General features: G+C 41.8%; 1 protein-coding gene across 2 annotated transcripts in view; it reads left to right on the forward strand.

The window, feature by feature from the left end:
• usp30 (ubiquitin specific peptidase 30) overlaps positions 1-21391 on the forward strand; it is a 42321-nt gene extending 20930 nt beyond the window's left edge. For both annotated transcript variants that reach the window (XM_087999926.1, XM_087999924.1), the window contains exons 5-13: positions 1180-1278; positions 3173-3218; positions 4760-4854; positions 6646-6705; positions 9017-9103; positions 10884-10958; positions 13422-13632; positions 15735-15846; positions 17048-21391. In XM_087999926.1, the coding sequence (XP_087856052.1) occupies positions 1180-1278; positions 3173-3218; positions 4760-4854; positions 6646-6705; positions 9017-9103; positions 10884-10958; positions 13422-13632; positions 15735-15846; positions 17048-17312 (1050 nt within the window). In that variant the 3' untranslated portion in view covers positions 17313-21391. The remainder of the gene's footprint in view (positions 1-1179; positions 1279-3172; positions 3219-4759; positions 4855-6645; positions 6706-9016; positions 9104-10883; positions 10959-13421; positions 13633-15734; positions 15847-17047) is intronic.
• Positions 21392-21485: the final 94 nt, after the last annotated feature.

Consider the following 21485-nt stretch of genomic DNA (forward strand, 5'->3'; position numbering starts at 1 on the left):
GCGACTCCCTTGTCAGATCCATACCCCCCACCAACCCAACCTCCACTCCCGGCACCTTCCCTTGCAACCGCAGGAGGTGCAACACTTGCGCCCACACCTCCCCCCTCACTTCTCTCCAAGGCCCCAAAGGAAACTTCCATATCCGCCACAGATTCACCTGCACCTCCACCCACATTATCTACTGCATCCGCTGCAGCCGGTGTGGCCTCCTCTATATTGGGGAGACAGGCCACCTACTTGCGGAGCGATTCAGAGAGCACCTCTGGGCCACCCGGACGAACCAACCCAATCACCCTGTAGCACAGCATTTCAACTCCCCCTCCCACTCCACCGAGGATATGCAGGTCATTGGACTCATCCACCGCCAAACCACAACAACGCGACGGTCGGAGGAGGAGCGTCTTATCTTCCGACTGGGAACCCTCCAACCACAGGGGATGAACTTGGACTTCACCAGTTTCTTCATCCCCCCTCCCCCCACCTTGTCTCAGCCGAATCCCTCCAGCCCGGCACCGCCTTCCTGACCTGCAGTCTTCTTCTTGACCTCTCCGCCTCCACCCTACTCCGACCTATCACCCTCACCTTGACCTCTTTCCACCTATCACATTTCCAACGCCCCTCCTCCAAGTCCCTCCTCCCTCCCTTTTATCTTCTCCTGCTGAACACTCTCTGCTCGTTCCTGAAGAAGGGCATGTGCCCGAAACGTCGAATCTTCTGTTCCCTAGATGCTGCCTGACCTGCTGTGCTGTTCCAGCAATAAAGTTTCAGCTGTAGAGACTTCCCAAGTGCCCTCAGTGATGGGATATTGAGTGAGCATCCCTCAATAAGTCAAGAGGAGAGATCCTGATAAAGAACGGTCAGTGCTGTACCAGGCCACGTGACTGTTTCTACGCTGTAATTTCTGAGGTTTTCTATATTGTCATTAATAGCAACACCTAGGATCATTTATCTCCAGAAAGGTAATGGCTCTCCATTTCATTGTGGTACTGCCACTGAGAGCTGCTGGCACAATAAGCTGCATTTCTGTATTGTTTTCACATGCAAAATGAAAAATTTGTAAATTCCTGCCACAGTCCTTGCTAACTAATTTCTTCTTGTCTAGGAGTTTGCTCTTTACTGCCACGTCACATGCTTTTTCTGTCCTCTTTCCCTGCCGGTCATATTGCCTTGTGTTTACAGGATGCTCATGAGTTGTTCCATGTTCTCACCGCGGCTTTGGAAGACGAACGAGATCACCAGCCTCGAGTTGCACATTTATTCGACGTTCAGTCTTTGGAGGTAAAACGGCTTTACATTGGAATTGTGTTCTAGTCATTGTAAACTCACCACCGCCACCTCCAGGCCAACTAGGAATGTGTAATAAATGTGCAATGCCCACATCAGATCAGTGAATCTAAAAGAAGTGACTACAGGACATATGGCAAGTGAGGCCTTATGCTGAGAAACAGCTAGACCACCTTTTGTTGGGTCTGGACCTGAAATGGCCTTTTGAAAAAGAGACTGTACAAACACTAGGTATTCCAATAGTGGTAGTTGCCTATTTCACCATTTTCTACAGGAAGTATTTGGAAACAATTAGCAACAAACACAGAATGCTGGAGAAACTCAGCTGATCTGGCAGCATCTGTGCAGAGAAGTAGAGTTACCATTTTGAATCCAGTATGACTCCTCTTCAGAACTAGGATAACTTGCATTTTACGTGGCATCTTTTAAATCAGGGCCAGTTCAAACAGAAGTTGCTGAGGCAAAGAGGAGGTTATTTTTTTCTATAACGAGCCTTGCGTTGATAATGTGTGTTAAAACCTGTTGAACGGTTTTTTAAACAATGAGGCTTCAAATGGTAAAAGTCAATTGACTGGTTTCCCATTCATTAACTTGAGATAGTCCCCATTCAATATGACACTTGCAGAAGCTGGTTAGCACAGTGTCGAGAGGGGACAGATTGGGATGGGGTGGGAAGAGCTATCTGTTTTCACGAGAAGGTGGAAGTTGGAAGAACAACCTCCCATTTACTACAAAAACAGAACAATAAAAGGAAAAGAGCTTGAAGTTAGAAATCCAACCTGAGCTGGGAGTGATAAAAACAGAAATTGCTAGAAAAGCTCTGCAGGTCTGGCAGCATCTGTGGAGAGAGATCAGAGTTAATGTTTCGGGTCTAGTGACCCTTCCTTAGAACTCTAGAGATGGGAGTGAGCCTAAGTGAGGGAAAACCACACGCTTGACTGTAATCGGAATCTGATGAAAAGTTAACTTTGGTCACTTCTGTGGAATAATACAATCTGTTTTCATATACTCCTGAGGTAGTATTTTTATGATTATAACTCCCTATGTTCTTTTGCAGTCTGTAAATAAGTATCTTAACACTAATTCTCAACAAATAACCCAAAGCACTTTACAAGCTAACGAAGAAGCTGTAAGGGCAAGTGACACCAAGATCGGTTAAAGTGGTGGGTTATAAGGAACATCTTAAAGAAGGGCTGAGAGGGAATTTCAGAACTTAGGCCCTACTCCCTGCGTCACCACTGACAGTGATGGGGGAAGGAAGTGGGGAATGGACAGGAAGCCAGACTTGTAATAATGTAGAGCTGATGGAGATTTGCAGAGCTGGAGGAGATTATGGAGCTAAGGAGAGGCAAGGTTATAGAACAGTCTGAACATGAAGATCAGAATTTTAAATTCAAAGCATTGATAGACTGGGAACCAGTGAACGGGACTTAGTGTGAGTCTGATTATGGGCAGCTGAGTTCAGTCTGACTGAAACACATATGACAGATGTGAGGACACGTAAAAGATACAATATCCAGTTCTTTGGGGTCAGTGTAATGAGACATCACCAACATTCCTTTTGGCTTATACTATGAATTATGTAGATAGTCAACAATATGATTGTTGACCTAAATGCAAGATGTGCATGTCCCAAATACACATGACCCAAGATAATGTCAGATTAGATCTTTGTTACTTGTTCACAAAACATCCCTTGCTCACCCTTCCGCAACCAAATCCACCTTCTAATCATAAGAAGGCCTGCAGCGCCAGATCATTTCAAACCTTTGAAAAGCATTTTTCGTTTCTTATCTGGTCCATGACTGAAATCAGTAAATTCCTTCTTGGTTTTTAGAAGAAAAGTATATGTTACGTCTCCAATCAATCTGTATCTCTGGTTTTGTAGACTCCACCAGAATCGGAGGAAAAACAGCTGAGCTGCAGGAGCCGAGGTAAGAAGCTTTATTCCAAAAGTAACCTTACTAACATATGTCTTGATCCACTCTATGTTAGTAAATCCATCTGGGTAGTGGGGTACTGAATAACAGCAACTTGACTGGAGAGATTTAAGCTCTGCATTTTCCTAGTACCGGCAGGATTGATAAGGCCTTGGCACTGACCAACACTGAAAAACATTTCCCTGCATTCAATCTTTAAAGAAAGTTGCTTATACATTTAGTTTAAAAGTCACCTTTAACTTAAGAAAAATGCCCCAAAGCATCTCACAGGAGTGTTATCAAACATTTGACATTACATCAGACAAAATAATATTGGGACGTGTGACTAAAAGCTTGGCCTGAAGAGGTAGGTGTTGAAGGAGATGAGAGAGCTGGAGAGGTACAGAGAGAAAACTCCAGAGCTCAGGACTCACACAGATGAATGCACAGCCACTGATGGTGGAGCAAAGACGATCTAGGAAGAGTTGTGCACATCCAGGCCTTTCTTCATATTGTTCCGTCTGGACTTTGTTTGGTGCTGACGAGCAGACTTGCCATTTTTTTTATGCCAGTGTTAACCTCACAAGTGTTCAGATGAGGAGTGACACTACATAGTTCTAGAACTTGCCTCATCCCCACATACACAACAGTACACCTTGCTCTGACCAGTGTGACATGTTTATATTTCTGACTCTGAGTAAAATTTTGAAATTCTGAGCAATTGTGGATTCATATTCAAGGAAGTGGTCAAAACTCCAAACCAAGAGACTATTGCTAGGCTATGGTATAAGTATTCTGGATTAGTGGTGCTGGAAGAGCACAGCAGTTTAGGCAGCATCCGAGGAGCAGTAAAATCGACGTTTCAGGCAAAAGCCCTTCATCAGAATGAAGGGCTTTTGCCCGAAACGTCAATTTTACTGCTCCTTGGATGCTGCCTGAATTGCTGTGCTCTTCCAGCACCACTAATCCAGAATCTGGTTTCCAGCATCTGCAGTCATTGTTTTTACCGTATGGTATAAGTATTGTTCACCCTCAGTGTTAGAATGTGCCTCATTTTCAATCAGGGAGATCATTAAATAATAATCATTAATGATTTCTCTGAATATTGTATTCTTCCTTTGCAAACTGGTCCTGGAGAATTGAGGTCAGATGTAGTGCTAGGAGTGATCTGTTAACTTGGCAAGTGTAGAGTTCAAAGTAGAGCAGACTTTCTTGTCTCTTAGCTCAGAGATCAGACAGGGTAGTGCAGTTACCCAGAAGTTCATCTTGAGCATGTTTTCTGCACAATGTCACAAATCTTACCTTAATCAAACTAATTGGAGTGAACATGAACTCAATCCAGTGACTAAACAAGCACATCTCAATAATTATTGAATAACTATTGTTATTCATTTACTGCAGCTTTAAACTTTACAGTTCATAATTCTAGCTGGCTTTGAGATTGTTTTGTATCTTTTTTACAGCAGCCATTAAAACTGATTTAAATTAAGTCATGCGTTTGCAATGGACAAACTAATTCATCTATGGCTAATTCATCTACCTATTTCTCATTTCAGGGCCTTTGCTGCCACCACCAAGTCCCTGGAGATCTCAGCACCCTTTCCATGGCCGACTGACCAGTAATATGGTGTGCAAACGGTGTGAGCAACAGGTGAGTTTACATAAAGAAAGGTATCACTTTACCTAATACTGACTGTGCTTACATCTACCAGAATAATAACTAGGATCTAAGGGTTTATATTATGAGGAGGAGCAGTACAACTAGGGTTATATTCTCTGGAATTTAGATGGTTAAGATGTGATTTGAAAGAAGTTTTCAAGATATTAATAGCAACATGTAAGTTAGATAGAAATAACTTAGCCAGGTAGTACAGAGATGGGAAGCTCAGTCTAAAATTTAGGGCCAGGACTTTCACAAGTGAAATTCGAAAGCGTTTCAACAAGCGAGCAAACACAGTTTGGAAGTCTACAAAAAACAATTGATGCAAGGGCAGTTTTAGATTTTAAAATGGAGATTAAGATCAAAGAATTTCAAAAATCTGTCAAGGAATATGGAATGAAGGCAAACTTGGGCATCAGCCGTGATTTCATCGAAAGGCAGGATAGACTCCAGGTGCCAAATGGCCTGCTGCTATTTCTGTGTAAACACATAAACGCCCAGATACACACACATACACGCACATGTATGCACACACTTACATACACACACATGTGTATACACACACACAGATACTTGCGTATGTAAACAGACATATATACATACACAAACATGCAGATATACACACATATGCACATACACACACAAACAGTGAGATATATACACATACACATGTTTTTGAGTTTTTCATTTGCCCATTTTACTTACCAAATGAAGTTCCCAACATGAATTTAATTCCTTTTCCCATTGTAAAAATCAGATATTCAAACTGTAGATGATGACATCTAAACACGCGCGAGCTTCCAACTGTCAGTGCTATATATTGTAAGTCTGTACTTGTTCTTCAGCCTGAACAATCGATTTCAACCCTTCCACTGCTTGTTGACCAATTCTCACAAGCTCTGGTGGATTAACTCACGTTTAAAAATCCTTGTGCATGATAATGAATGCAAAGAACAGAATTGTGGATGATTGACTTGTTCCCTATTGCAATTGATGGTGCCCCTATCAGAGTAGAATTAGCCCAGGAACAGGCCATTCAGGTCAGCTGGTCTTCAGCCAGTGTTCATGCTCCGTTAGAGTCTCCTCCCACTTCTCCACATCACCAAAACTTTCCGTTCATTTTACCTTCCAGTTTAATCAACTTCCCTTTTCAATGCAGCAATAGTAGTCCCTCATTCATCTTTTGTGGTAGAGTATTCCACATTTTAAGCACACTGGTTAAAGACCATTTCCCTGAATTCTTTAAGGGACTTAACAGTGACCTTTTACAGTCTCTAAACTGGAGTGATGCCTCTTAATTTTAAACTCCCCTGCGAGTAGATGCATCTTCCCTACCTCTACCTTGTCAAGCATCATCATAATTTGTACAAACTTTGTAAATCTAAAAGAACAGCCTGTCCAAATGTTCCTGCCTTGTACAGAAGACCAGGATACTTGCTATCTGTTTTTGAAAGCAATAATACTGAGCTGTGATTCAGTCTGGACCTCCTGTAATGCAAGTTCAGATGCAAGGTGGTCTTTGCTTCATTTTGTTTACTTGCCCCAGTTTCTCTGGGATTGGCTGTGCTGACAGTGAGCTGTAAATTCAGCCAAAGACATTTGGAACAAAATGGGTTTGTTAAGATTGCAAATAAAGAGTGGGGGCCATGGGGGAAGGGGGATGGACCACTATCACCCTCCCTTTCCTGTCTGGCTAGAGTATATTATTTGAACCAGTGGCATCAGGAGAATGCACTGCAAGAACTTCAAAACATTATCACTGCCTTTGCATTTTCTTATCAGAGTCCCGTGAGGTACGACACATTTGACAGTCTCTCTCTCAGCATTCCAACAGTCACATGGGTATGTACTGTCTGCATTTTATTTTGTGCTGATTACACTATTATTTTTACATATAAAATATTATGCTTCCAAGTGATGTAGAACTGTATAAAAGCAAATTACTGCGGATGCTGGAATCTGAAACCAAAAGAGAAAATGCTGGAAAATCTCAGCAGGTCTGGCAGCATCTGTAAGAAGAGAAGAGAGCTAACATTTCAAGTCTAACTGACCGTTTGTCAAAGCTCGACAGCTGAGATTTTCCAGCATTTTCTCTTTTGGATATAGAACTGTAACCCACTTCAGAGATTTGAGAATAAAACCCTCGGCTGACTGTCTCGTGCAGTACTGTCCTATTGAGTGGGGGTGTTCCTCAGATGAAATATTGTCTGTCTTCTCAGGTGGACAACAAAGGTCACTTGCCATTTTTCTTTTATGAGGAGCAGAGGGAGATTTCCCTCGTGTTCTGGCCTGTATGTGTCCTGCAGCCTGCAAAACAGAAGCAGATTGTCCAATTACTATTAAATTTTTGTGGGGATTTGCTGAGTGCAGGTGACAGTCACCGCAGTTTAAGTTCTTTGCTATCTGTAAAGTGCTTTGAGACCTTCTAAGGTGAGGAAATGCAGTCTATAATTGCCATTTTTTTTCCTCTTATTGAATGATATTGTAATAAATTGTGTTTTAAAGCAAATAACTCCTTTCCAGTTTAGACCTAGAGAGCACTAGTGAGTTGGTTCTACAGTGAGAACTGGAGTTGGACAGTTCAGTTGGATGCCTGGCTGTGAAGTAGAGACAATGAAATAGGTAGTCTGAGACAAGTTTGAGGGGATCAGTGAAGTGAGAGCAGAAGCAGCAGAGCTAGGACAGGGGTGCTGGCAGAGATAGAGTGCTACAAAGCTTTGAAGGGTACTAAAGAAAGTAGTAATGTAGCAGCGAAAAGGACCAATGATGAGCAAAACAATGGGATTTAATCAAAATAATTGCTTTGTTAAAAAAAATTGGGAAATTAAATGTAAAGTTTCACCTGTGGAAGATGTGTTTGGAGTCTGTCATTACAATATTTCGTACATTTCAGCACAGACTGCATTTCCAAAAGCCCTGACCTGGTTGTAAATGGCCTGAGATCCTGAAAGGTTAAGTCTTTATTTATGTCATACTGCATCCTAGAGGCTGCGTGTGTGTAACGCATTGTGACAGGAATCTGATTACGGATTTCCCATTATCAAGTATTAATTATGTAGTTTTCCCATTGTAGTTGCTTCTATAGGCAGTTTCATTTGTAAATGTTGACAGTGCTAATTCAAAAGGAGTGAACAACATTTAGATTTACACTCTGTGAGGATGTGCACATGTCTTGTCAACTAAATAAACTCCTGCAATGCACTTCTCATTGGATATATTGTCATAGTTTGAATGGGTTTAGGGTGGCTGCAATAGAGGAAGCATAATAAGCTATTTACTTAAATAAAAGCAAAATACTGTGGATTCTGGAGATCTAAAATACATTGGGGAGGTGATGGCCTACTGGTATTATCCCTCAGGGACAGTGGCAGGGACAGACCACTATAAACACTGGAGGAAACATCAAAGAAGCGCTTCGCAGGAGGCTCCCAAGCACTGATGATGTCGCCTAGCCAGGGGACGAAACGTTTGCAACAAAAACTTCCAGCTCGGCAAACAGAACCACAGCAACGAGCACCCGAGCTACAAATCTTCGCACAAACTTTGAATTATCCCTCAATTATTCATTCAGAGACCATGGTAATGTTCTGGAGACGTGGCAGATGGTGGATTCTAAATTCAATAAAGATCTGAAATTAAGAGTCTAATGATGATGATGGAGCCATTGTCAATTGTTGAAAAAACCCATCTGGAAGGAAACCGCTGTCCTTCCCTAGTCTGGCCTACATGTGACTCTAGACCCACAACATTGTGGTTGATAATCAACTCCTTCTGGGCAATTAAGGGATAGGCAATAAATACTGGACTGGTCAGTGATGCCTACATCCTGTGAATGAATAAAAACAAAACAAGTGCTGGAGAAACTCAGTGCATCTGGCAGCATTTGTGGAGAGAGAATCAGTGTTAATATTTCAAATTTACTGGGTCTTCATCAAAAATGTTTTCAAAACTGCCAGACCTGTTGAGTTTCTCCAGCATTTTGTTTTTATTTAAGCTAATTACTTGCTCAGTTCACTGAAGCTTGAAAGTTAATTGACTATTTGTCATCCCATACATTACTGGCATGATTATCATGGGCTTATGGTTATTATATTAATGTAAAGATTGTGGGAATCAACTCTGGTTTAAAATGACCTGTTTTATATTCCTCCAGGGCAGACCTGTTACCCTAGACCTCTGCTTGCAACACTTCATTTCTTCAGAGTATATCAAAGATGTGGTGTGTGAGAACTGTACCAAGGTGAGAGTCCTTCCATCATTCATTCCAATAAACATTGGTGACATTTCTTGCACAGAAGCAGAATCCTACACACCATGATCTTAAAATAAGAGCTGCTTCAAATATATGACAAGGAAGTGAGACCGAAGTGAACATAAGCCACTAGAAGGACACAGCTGGGAAAATAATAACGGGAAACTAGGAAATGGCAAAGGAGCTGAATAAATACTTTGCATCACTCTTCACTGAAGAAGACACTAATAGTATTCCAAAAATACTAAATCAAGGGGTAAAAGTAGGGAGGCAGTCAATATAATAACTATCACTAGAGGAAAAAGTACTCGAGAAACTAAGGGGTTAAAGACTGATAAGTCCCCTGTTCCTGGTGGGTTGCATACCTGGACTTTAAAGGAAGTCACTACAGAAATAGTGGATGTGCCAGTAGCAATCTTCCAAACATTCTTAAATTGTGGAAAAATCCCAGATGGTTGGAAAACTGCCAATGTTATTCAAAAAGGAAGCTGAAAACCAGGAAGTATAGGCCAGTTAGCTTACCATCTGTCATTGAGAAAAACATTAGGATCTATTATAAAGGATATAATAGTAGATTATTTAGAAGTACTTAGTATGATCAAGCAGAGTCAGCGTCCTGTGTGAAGGGCAAATGATGCCAACAAATTTATTGCAATTCGTTTAGAAGATAACAAGCAGGATAGGCAAGGGGGCATCTGTTAGGATTTGCAAAAGGCATTTCTTAAGGCACTGCCTGTATCTTAATAAGATAAAAGCATTTTGTGTTGGGGCTAGCATATTATGATGGGTAGAGGATTGGCTAACTAAAAGAAGACAGTGAGTTCAGACAAAGGGGGCATATCCTGTAACTAGTGGAGTGCACAGCGATCGGTGCTGGGACTACCATTATTTGCAATATATGTATTTCTGCCATTGATAATGCAAGTGAATGTACTATAGTCGAGTTTGCAGATAACACAAAAATAATTGCATAGTCAAGTGGTGAAGATGGTACAAAGAATCTACAGAAGGAGATAGACAGGTTCAGTGATTGGGCAAAGATTTGGTGGATGGCATATAACGGCAGAAGGGTTGAGTTGGTAAAGTTTCTGAAGTGGTTAGAAACTTGCAGGTCATTAGAACTAAGAAAGTTTAGGTGTTTAGATTTACATAAGTTCATATGGGTAGATTTGGAAACGATTCAACAAATTGTCTCCACAGTTCACGGCAAAGAAACTGTCAGGAGTCACTTAAATAGAAACATAACTAGTAAAGGCTTAGAAGAAGAGTTGATGTATGGTTGTAATTTCTCTGGACTTGAGTCTCTGTATTGGATAGTGTCTGAAATGGGTTACAAAGTATTTTGCTGTATGTTTTAGATCTAACTAACTGTCTTTGATATTTGGATAGCTCTGCTGTTATCTTTTTGTGTAATGTAATTCTGTTCGGTTATTAAAGTAAACTGCAGCCTGGTGACTGTTTCAGTAACTAACTACCACGTTAACTAACTAAACAAAAAATGACATAGGATCTGTCGAGTCAGATTCACTTCTGGAATCTGACATTTTCAGTATTACCATTGCCTCGGATCATCGTAATTGTGAACTTTGAATAACCTGGGATGTACGAGGAGAACCAAACACTGGCTGGAGATGGAGAAGTAAGAATGCAAGAAGTTGGCCACAGCAACTGGCTTCAATGTGCATGTTTGGACAGAGTTGCCATCAGCTAGCTTTTTAATTTTTTTTATACTCTCTGATGACGATCTCCACTCTTTCTATAAATCCAGGCAGGAGAAACACTGAATGGGCAAACTGTAGAAAATCAAAGGACAACGTTCATCAAGCAGCTGAAAATTGGAAAGGTGAGCTTTACAACAACGGCAGGATCTGCTTCGTGGGAGTGGAGGAGGAGTAGGGCAGCTGATGGTTATGCCACCGTCAGTCTTTAAAGGGTTACTTTATAGGAATTCAAAAAAGAGGAGACATTGTGACACCAGAAACACCAAGCAGATCAGGCAGTAACTGTCCCTGGATGACGATGATGATAGGGTCAATGTTTCAGGTCTCTAATGCTTCATCAAATGTGGTTCTGATGAGGAATTATGATTTGAAATGACGATTTTACCATCCCTCTGTAACGGATCCTGCAGAATATTTCTGGTATTTTCTGGTTCTAAACGGCACAACCAAGATCTCAAGCTAAATAGTGACATCTCAGCATCAGAATTATCGTATTAATACCTCTTCTGTTTGATAAATGGGTTCACAACCATCTTTCATCCCCTTCTCTTCAGTTTGGTTCTGGCACCTGAAGGATTTACTTTTCCTCAGGTTTGCTTTGCAGGATCGACCCATCATCCTATTCCCTTCAAGGAGTCATTCTGTAGCCACGAGTTTATATAGTGAGTGTTTGCAGCTTTATGCAGCATTGTGGAGTGAAAAATTACTGGTTCACCCTCAGTATTCGCACACACGTTGGGAATCAGTGCCATGACAGATTTCTTGATGCAGCCACATGATATGTCCCTGTTACAGGATGAGAGAGTCCTTTGAGGAGACCCACTTAGATTTGGAGCCGTAGACGTAAGAAGGATCAGTGACTCAATACTGAATAATGTGTGAAAACAACAGTATTACTAAAAAATTATTAACAATAAGAACTAGGTCTCTGATGAAAGTTTCAAAGGAAGTGGATGATCTGCTTAGTCTCTGTAGCCACAGCAGCGGATGCTAGGTATTATTCCTCCTTTAAGTCCAAATTCTGAATCCATTTCAGCCTTTTGAGTCTCCTGTCCAAACATCCTCCAAACAAAAATAAAAGAACTGTGGATGCTAGAAATCTGAAACATAAGCTGAAAAAATTGCTGGAGAAACTCAGCAGGTCTGGGAGCATCTGTGGAGAAAGAAGCAGAGTTCCCATTGTGGGTCCAGTGACCAATTCTGCAGAAGGGTCACTGAACACAAAATATTAACACAGTTTTTCTCTGTCATCAGATTCTGCCAAACTGACTGAGTTTCTCCAGCAGTTTCTGTTTTACTCAAAACAAGAAACTGACAACCACGAGTTATAATCAAATTTGTTTTACAGGCACTGCAAGGCATGCAGACCCCACAGAACTCGGGCAGATTATGCATCTGTTTGATCTTGTTTCCCATCTGCCATCAGCCAATTTGTGCTATCAATCAATGAAACTCCATCAAGAATATCCATTGTCCTGACTGTAGTTCAAAGGTTATTAATTGGAAAACCAAATCTAGCAAGAAGGGGGGAGAAACAATAGTTCAGAGAAAACAACAGCTGTAAAGTCCTTGAGGGAAAGGAACAGACATACAGTTTAAAAAATAATACAATTGTTTATTGATTTGAATAGACTAAAGTCTATGAATATGAAGTAACTTTTTAAAAAATTCAGAACAGAACTGCCTTTCCTGCACAGTATGGCTTTTAATTCTGAACTAGTTTCCTTTTCAAAGAAAGAATGAACCAATCTCATCCAGGGTGACCAAAGAAAGAGTAAATTGACCTTCGCCGCACTTGAGTTAATGAAATGCCAAGAGAAGCTACATCCCCTTTGATTGCTGTGCAGTAGCTGATTGCTTCACATGTGACATTAGGAGAAAGTGAGGGCTGGAGATCAGAGTCGAGAGTGTGTTGCTGGAAAGGCACAGCAGGTCAGGCAGCATCTGAGGAGCAGGAGAGTCAACGTTTCAGGCATAAACTTGGATTCCTGATGGAGGGCTTATGCCTGAAACGTCAATTCATCTGCTCCTCAGATGCTGCCTGACCTGCTGTGCTTTTCTAGCAACACACTCTCGACTGCTTTACATGAGCATGGGGTTTGGGCCCCAATTTTATTCCTCCTTCTGGGCTCTGCACCCCACCTGTGCTGATGCTTGTGTGTCTCTAATTTTTACCACTTCGTTGTTAGCAGCCATGCATTTAGCTGCCTGGGAATACCTTCCTTCAAGCTTTCCATCTCTCTCCAAACCTTTCTCACCTCCTTTACAATGCTCCTGAAATCTTTAACTCTACCTTTGGTCACCTGTTTTAATATCATGTTGTTTGATTTGTTGTTGAATTTTATTTGATAATCATTCTTGTAGAGCACCTTGAGACAGTTTACCACATTAAAGGTGCAATATAATACAAACTGGAGTAGGCATTATTTGTTAGTTTGAAAGGGAAACTGATATTTGAGAAACAGGATCCTAGATAGGGGTCGGTGCTATTTAGTGAGAAAGCATGATAAAGATTAAACTGGGGACAATGAAGACCCACGATGAGCCTTCCCCCTGATATTTTCTTCTCTGTCTTTTGTCCTAAGCTCCCTCAGTGCCTGTGTATCCATCTGCAAAGGCTCTCGTGGTCCAACCATGGGACACCTCTGAAACGCAATGAGCACGTGCAGTTCAGTGAGCTCCTCTCACTCGATACCTACAAGTACCGCAGCCCATCTCAGAGGCTGGGCCAACGCAGAATGAGCAGACCAGCCAGCACAGGGAGTTTACCACGCATGCTAGAGGGCACCAAGCCAGGTACTCACCATATTAACAGGAAACGCAGTGGGCAGCATTTAAAAACAATGCCAGGAGGCACTACCTCACGTTCTTTTGTTTCAATTAAGGTTTTTCATACATCCTCCAAAAGAATCAACTTCAATTTATCATTCTGTGTCACTACTCCAGCCGACCAAGAGACACATTTTGTTCCTTCAATTCTCTCATCTCCAGCTGCTCCCAACTGGGTCATTATTACACAGAGCAGGCCCGCTCAACTGACCTTTCTTCAGATTCTCGCTGTCTTTTCAGTCACTGCTCATCTCACCTCCATCTCGCTTCCTCTGAACAAACTCATTCCAACTGTTGAGCCACATTAGAGCAAGGACTGATCACTGCAACCATCTCCATGGGATGTAGAATGTAATAGTGTGACTCGTCCACCATCTTCTGGTTAACTTGTGACTAGCCCTTACATCTGGTGCAGTGAGGTTGTTACTGTATGCTCCCCCTCCCCACTCCTCTCTCATTGCTCTTCACCACCTCCAGTTTCTCAGCCAATAACCACTGAACTCAGCATGGAGGGAATCCTGTGGTGAGTAACTCACCTGACTCCCTAGAGTCTATCCGCCTCAAAAAAGTCCAAGAGTGTGATTTAAATGCTTCACTTGCCAGGGTGAGTGCAGGTCTAATAATACTGAAGACGTTCAGCATCATTCAGGACAAAAAACTCACATGATTGGCACCACATCCATCACCTTCAACATTCACATGCCTTGGCAGCAGTATATAGCAATTCTCTAAGAACATATTAGCAACACCTTCCAAACCTATGACCTTTATCACCCAGAAGGACAAGGGTATCAAATGCATTGGAACACCACCACTTACAGGTTCCCCTCCAATCAACACACCATCCTGACTTGAAACTATACCACCGTTACTTCACTGTGGCTGGGTTAACTTGCCTGCCTGACGTCACTGTGGCTGTACCTTGATCTCATGGACTGGTGCAGTTGAAGAAGGTGGCTCGCATCCATCTTCACCAGGGCAGTTAGGGCTGGCCGAGCCAGAAATGCCCACGTCTGATGAGAAAGATGAAGATTAAAGCTAAACATTCAGTAACAGATTTGGTTTCTAACTTTGAAGAAAACAACTTTGCTGCAAATATCCATTTCATTCTGTAGAAGCTGGCCACTTGACACAACTAGTGTTTCTTTTTCACTGAACAATCCACCTATTTTCTGATCTAAATCTATCATTCTAAGAATCACTTTCACTTGTTTGTCCAGTTTCTCCTTAAATGTAACGGTGCTATTTTATTCACCCACTCCTATGAGAGGGCTTACAATGTTCTTGCCACTCTTTGGGAAAAGAGAATTTATTCAGCATCAGGTTCCAAGTGCCAAGACATTTAATCATTTTATTAATGTGGTTAGAAAACCAATTTCAAAGAGGGCACATCTTATTTGAGTGTATATAACTTCAGGAAGATGATAATTTTGCTGTGAGGTTGGTGTTTAATATCTCTTCAAACCTTACCAAGGTGGCATGGAGGTGCTGTGTGCTTTTTACACTCAGTAAGGTGAACACTGCCAAACACTCAGTAAGATGACACGTAGTGTTAGAACATTGCCAACCTGCCATTAACTGGAGTGCAGAGATGTGAATTCCTAACTCCACCTACCTTCTGAGTTACTGGCGTGTGCTGCCATTGATGGCAGGCCAGATGTTTCTCTGCAGGGAGACAGGAACGAGGAATAATTGAAGGAACATCCCGAAGCAATTAAGGTATAGCTCCTCTGTCAACCATCTCCCAAATCAGACATGTCCTTCAAACAGGATGACAGTGTAATCCTTACGAATAAGGGAATTAAATCAATCAGTACAGAATGGCTATAAGTGTTTATTTCAATCACTGATGGATCCATCTGGCATTTTCTTGATTTCAGAATCATGATTTGGTTTTGTGTATAGAATGACTGCAGCTTGCTTTGAATATGACTGTTAATGACAGTCGATCTTTTACAAGTGCTGTTGACCCTACTTTTAAACATTTCATTGCTTCCCAGCAGCTATCAGTGAATTAGTTCAAAAATGATACTTTAAATTCTTTTATTTCTCCGTTTCTCCTCTTTTAGGATCCACACAGCCCAGCCTTAGTAAAATGCAAGTTGCAAATGGAGCATGCTCATCATCTCTGCTGTCAACTTCCTTTGCAACCTCTCCGTCTCCTGTTACACAAAGTTACGCGTGAGTCTTTCTAGTTTGTTTTTTCTTCTCCCAAAACTTAAAATTTAAGTTTGCTCTCAACAGAACTATGTGACCATCAATATGCACTCCAGAGTCATTTGATCCTTCAGACGGGTTTCAGGGATGAGTATGGTATTAAAGGTAGACAACCCTTTATCTGAAATCTGAAAAGTTCCGAAATCTGAAGGTTTTTAGTAGTTTTTTTTCTAATTAACAAGTTTGTTTGGCATGCAGACAGTTAACCCAACTCCACACCCACTTGATGCATGTCACTCAGATGTGACGTGAGGGGGCGTGGCCCAGCACTGGCAGGCCTCAATTCTGTTTCAGGGCCCATTTTACTCAGTCTGCTGTCAGGTAAGATTTTTAAAACTTCCACCATCAAACTGTCACTTATTCTGAAAGTCTAAAAATTCTGAATTCTGAAAACCAGCTGGTCCCGAGCATTTCGGATAAAGGATAGTGCATCTGTACTCGTACTGGATTTCTGTGATTAAAGATCCTCTGGGTTAAATAATGGCGTTCTTTTAATGGAAAAAGATAACGACCGAGAATTATCTTCTGGAAGAGGAAAATGTTGCAGGCCAATGGGAGAGAGAAGAATTGGATCAGGCAGGATGGGCTGCTTGGCCTGTACTGAATCATTCAGTATGTACAATATATACAGTAGAATACCACTTGTTAGTGCACATGCTTCCTATGAAGTGGCTAGTGAGTACAATTGGTTGATGGCTACAATGCACTGCAGAATGATGAGATCAGAGCACAGGTCCTGTCCCTGTAGGTAGGTCCTGGAGGCCTGACTCCTGACATTACCCCACCCTTACCGATTGGAGTTCCTCAAACTATTTATAACCAATTGTCTCTCGCTATCTTGTGGTTCTTTGTGGACAATGGCTAATTAGCTTATCTTACAGTGTCTTGTTGCATCCTTCCTGTGGTGCAACTTTTACAATCGACCCAATGTTTCTATTTACTGAACAAATGGTCTCAACTCTGCCAAGAAGGGATGGGCAACAGAGTGATAATTCCAAACTGCTATTGAGACACTCTTCCCCTGACATTATTGAGACTGGAGTTTTCACTGAAATCTTGGAGAAGGTCACCCACTGAGTAAATGTCCATTAGAGTCGGGGAGGAGGAAGGTAAAAGAGAACCTTTCTTTCCAGTGTGAGCCTAATGTTCTGCTTCATTCCCACAGCTCATCGATGTATTTGTTCCGACTGATGTCTGTGGTTGTCCACCACGGCGATATCCACTCGGGCCACTTTGTCACCTACCGCCGCTCGCCATCGGCATCGAAGAACCCAGTGGCCGTCAGCAACCATTGGCTGTGGATATCAGATGACACGGTGCGCAGAGCCAGCCTGCAGGAAGTCCTTGCCTCCAATGCCTACCTGCTCTTCTACGAGCGAGTTCGGCCGCTGGTGAGGCGAGCGAGCCGTGAGCTCGGGCCAGAGGAGTGAGCTTGTAGACAGAGCCAGCCTTTTGGCTGCTGCTTTGAAAGGACATGTAATCTTCATGGGTTCTTAGAGTAAACCAACTGCTGGAAGGAAATGGAGCCCCATTACTACCCACCCAGAGTCCCAATATTTGTGCAGTGAACCAAAAAGATTGAGGTCTACCCATATTTAAATATTAATTTTCCACCCAATTCCATCTATAAAGAGAATAATAGTTAGATACCTATACCTGTGTGCTTGAAACAGTTGAGAAATGTGTTTCTTCATGTGTGTAGTGTTATTGCAAAGAAAAGTCAGCGTCACTGAGCAGTGTCATGTTGGATTAATGAGTTGAAATCCTAAAGTGAGAATCAATTCATCTACGTATGTATCCAAGTTGGAACCACTACCCCCTTGGGTGCTAGCTATTTGAATATTTCTACAGTCATGACCCCAGTTTCCAGGGAACCATAGCAATAGAGGCATGGGTTTAGTGAAAAAGTTTTAAAGGAAGATTGAAGAAGTTCCCTTTAAGACCTGTGGCTATGTACACTGCATGTAGCATTTGTCCCAGGTACCCCCTTCAGTCTGTGCTCATTCCAAAATGTGACAATAGTTGGGGTTGCTACAAATTACCCCTTCACAGGGAGAGCAAAAACGTGGGTTCCAATTAACTGCCTGTAGATTGAGAGTCTGTCAGGTGAGGGCGAGACAGTGGTGCCCCAGCTCTCTGAGATTTGTGCACTAACAATAAAGTCTTGGCTGAATTATTATAGGCCCACCACAGCCTGTGGAAGAGTTGACAGCATCAGAAGCGGAGGGATTAGACGATATAGCTTCAAGATCATACAGATTAGTCTGGTTATAAATTGCCCATGTGTTATGCTCACTGCCTTGAAATGTGATGGGAGGAAGTGCTGATATAATCCCTGAATGTAACAGGCAAGGTGATTTTCACCAGTTTTCAGAAAATGCATATCTCTATGCAATCATGCTGGCAATTGTGAGTCCTCATTCATAGGGACAAGTCTAACTGGCATGGCATGCCCGTACAAAATAGCACAAAGTGAGTCATTTTATGATCAGAGGTAAAAGTTGTGATCTGCCAAACAGAAACAGACACATGTAGCAAACAAAATACCTCAGACAGGGCAAAGCTACAGATGACCTGATCTCTCATTGAAATGGGAAGAAATGATCCGGAGTTCCTGCTCACTTGTATAACTGTATATATGTGTTTATCATAGGGTGTGTGAGTAAGATCCATAGTATGACTATTCTGCTGTTTCTGGTTGAATGGCTGCCCAGTGTCTGAGGCACTGAAGCTGTACGTGAGCTCGTGTCAGGGAAATCGGGAGGGCATTAAAATAGCATTGTCATTACCATTCAGGGAAAAAGCGGGTAGGGTGTCTGTGTAGTGTGTTACATAAACAACTCCAGTCCACGATGTGAATATTGATGGCTCAATCAGTCTGGGTCATGTATGGTAGCTTTAGAGGACACTGCAACACAGTGGCACAGACAGCAAAGGTGGAAAGACTTAGGTTGAATTGGTCAGCTTTTGTCCATTTTGCCACATACAGTATTTATACGCCCTTCAGTTTTACTTACTATCTACTTTAAATTGAAAGTATAAGTTCAATATTAGCTAGACGTTGTTCCATTTCAGTATTAGTAATGTTGTGTGATGTTCAGTTGGATAAAGCGGTGGGCGATAATAATCTGTTGTATAAAGAAGATTGGAGTGCATTGAATGGCACCCTCTCGCTGGCTGTTGGCAAATGCAGTATGGGACCAAATCATAATTATCAGGAACACCTCGGGTAAAGTGGACCAGGGAGTTGACATTGGCTGGGGTGACAGAGACCTCCTTTGCACCAAAGGCCCCCCCGCCACCACCACCACCACCACCACCACTTTGCAAGTCTTTCTGTGTGGACATTAGATGGTGATTTGGCAGGCTTTGTCAGCGAAACTCAATGTGATCACATGACCTACGGACACATGTTTTTGCAAAAGCTGTGCTCAGCTCAGACAAAATCCCAGAAATGTCACTGATTTTGCCTTACAAAACCTTATTAGTGGTCACATCTCTGGTGAAAGCTTACCTTAACATTGGAAACTTTGGAAAGAGGGCAAGAAATTTTGGGATAGTTGATTGGGAGGAAGGGGGTTGTTCAGTAAAATGATCTTTGTCTAGTGGAATGGCAATAATATGCTATGTGCCGTTCATGTCAAGTCCAAGGTTGGTGTGGCAGTGGACTCAACCACCAGTTCTGGTGGCCTGATGTGAGCCAAATCTCATTGGTTTTGACAGAATGACCACTTTCCCTTCCATCTCCACACTTTACATTATTGTGACGATTCCCCAGTTCTCAGTCATACTCCTCTGATGATTGTTGGGTATAGGTAGTTACATAAATGCTGATCACCTTCCAGTATCTTACCTAGTCTTTGCCCAACCCTAGGCCTGGTGCATTTTTGACCTGACTTCCTCCGAGCAGTGATCACTAGTTTGGGAATAGTTGATCCAGCCATAATCAGGAAGTTTTACAGGGAATTTTAACAAGTTCTGGATCTGGAATTGTCCATTGAGTGATGTATTTACCCCTGGCTCAAAGGTCTCTGAGAGCAGGCCAGTGCATGTTGGATGGGGTAGGTATAGTATGACCACTAAAACAATTTTACCAGGAGCAATCTGCCAGAACATTTTCTGATCCCAACACTCTCAGTAATGGAATTCGAATTCTCAAAGTCCTCCCTAATATGGACAGACAGAATGTGGGGTGCAGTCCTGCTCACCTGGAGCTGGACTTTTTAGGTGGTTTGTATAATATGTCAATGGATAGACAGCACCTAACCCACATTACTAGTTCAAATTAAACATTTGATATATAAATGTTGCTATAACCATTTATTTAAACTTACAATGCAAGAGATGAACATGTTCAGGTGCCTGTTGGTTGAATTCAGTACAATGTCTTATACTGCCATGGAGTTGCAGTGGTTTGAAGCTGATGGGTTTATCGGAGACCTATGAATGTGATGGCTGCAAAAGACTATAAACTCCAACTGCTGGTTCTCATCATTTTGTATTTCAATTGTTTCATAAGAACATCAGCAGGCCATTCAGTTAGGTCTTGGCTGATCTATTCCTGCATTGTACCATCTCCTTTGACAGCCTTAACCAGCGCACTCAGCCTTCAAAGTTACAATTATCCCATCAGCCTTTTGGGAGCAGATTTCCACCATTCTAAGTATGAAAAAATGCTTCCTGATATCATTCCTAAATGCTTGGATGTAACGGTAATTTAAGATTGTCTTGGTAGTGTTGTTAAATATGTAACTATTCAGAAATCCCAGTACTATTCTGTTCATTTAAGCAGTTTATCCCAAAGACTTAGGCTGTGAATCATGTGCTATAGACGAGTCAAGGATAGGGATCCCTCAAAGTGCCCTTAGTTTTGTATGTTCACAAAAAGTCTACTTTATCTTATACTTACTACATGTCAATAGGTTGGGAGAAGATGACCTTCCAATGCCACCAGAATTTTTTTTCATGACTGTTAACTTGAGTCCATGCACTTCATTGTACGCGTCAGACCTGTTTCTGAAAAACTTATTGCAAAATCAGTGCTTTCCTACCGAGAGGCATTGAAGGGCAGTGCCAAGGGAGTCTGATGTGCAGCAGGATTGTGTGAAAAAGTCAAACTTTACAGTAAATATCTTGATATTTTACGTGTCCAGTCACATGCCTCTGGTCTAGCCCAAAACAAACACCCTTCACTGTCAAGCCCTGACTTAGTTGTTGGTGTGCCAGTTCATCGCCCTGAATTTATAAAAAGCTGTGTATTTGTTGTGCCAATGTGCAAGCTGGAGAGAGTGGGAAATGTTAAATGTTGGATTTTTAATATTTTTGTGAGAAAAGTAATGAAGTTCTGATTGTATAAACAAGAAACTGCAAAACGAAAGCAATTTTTGCACTAACATTAATTGTACATCTGTGTATATGTATATATGAATGAAATTATCGCAGGAAAGGTCAGTTTTAATTTGTCAGACAGAAAACTAATAAAGTTTACTTCTGGGCTAACAGAACAGTTCCACTTTAGTGTGGAGTTTATCAATACTTCTCAGACACTTCCCTCCTAAACTCTTCAATGTGTCTAAACCAAGAATGTGTTCTGTTTCAACTCA

Source organism: Chiloscyllium plagiosum, unplaced genomic scaffold (assembly GCF_037043375.1).
Source record: "Chiloscyllium plagiosum isolate Xiang-an unplaced genomic scaffold, Cpla_swu_hap1 HiC_scaffold_24, whole genome shotgun sequence".
Taxonomy (NCBI): Eukaryota; Metazoa; Chordata; class Chondrichthyes; order Orectolobiformes; family Hemiscylliidae; genus Chiloscyllium; species Chiloscyllium plagiosum.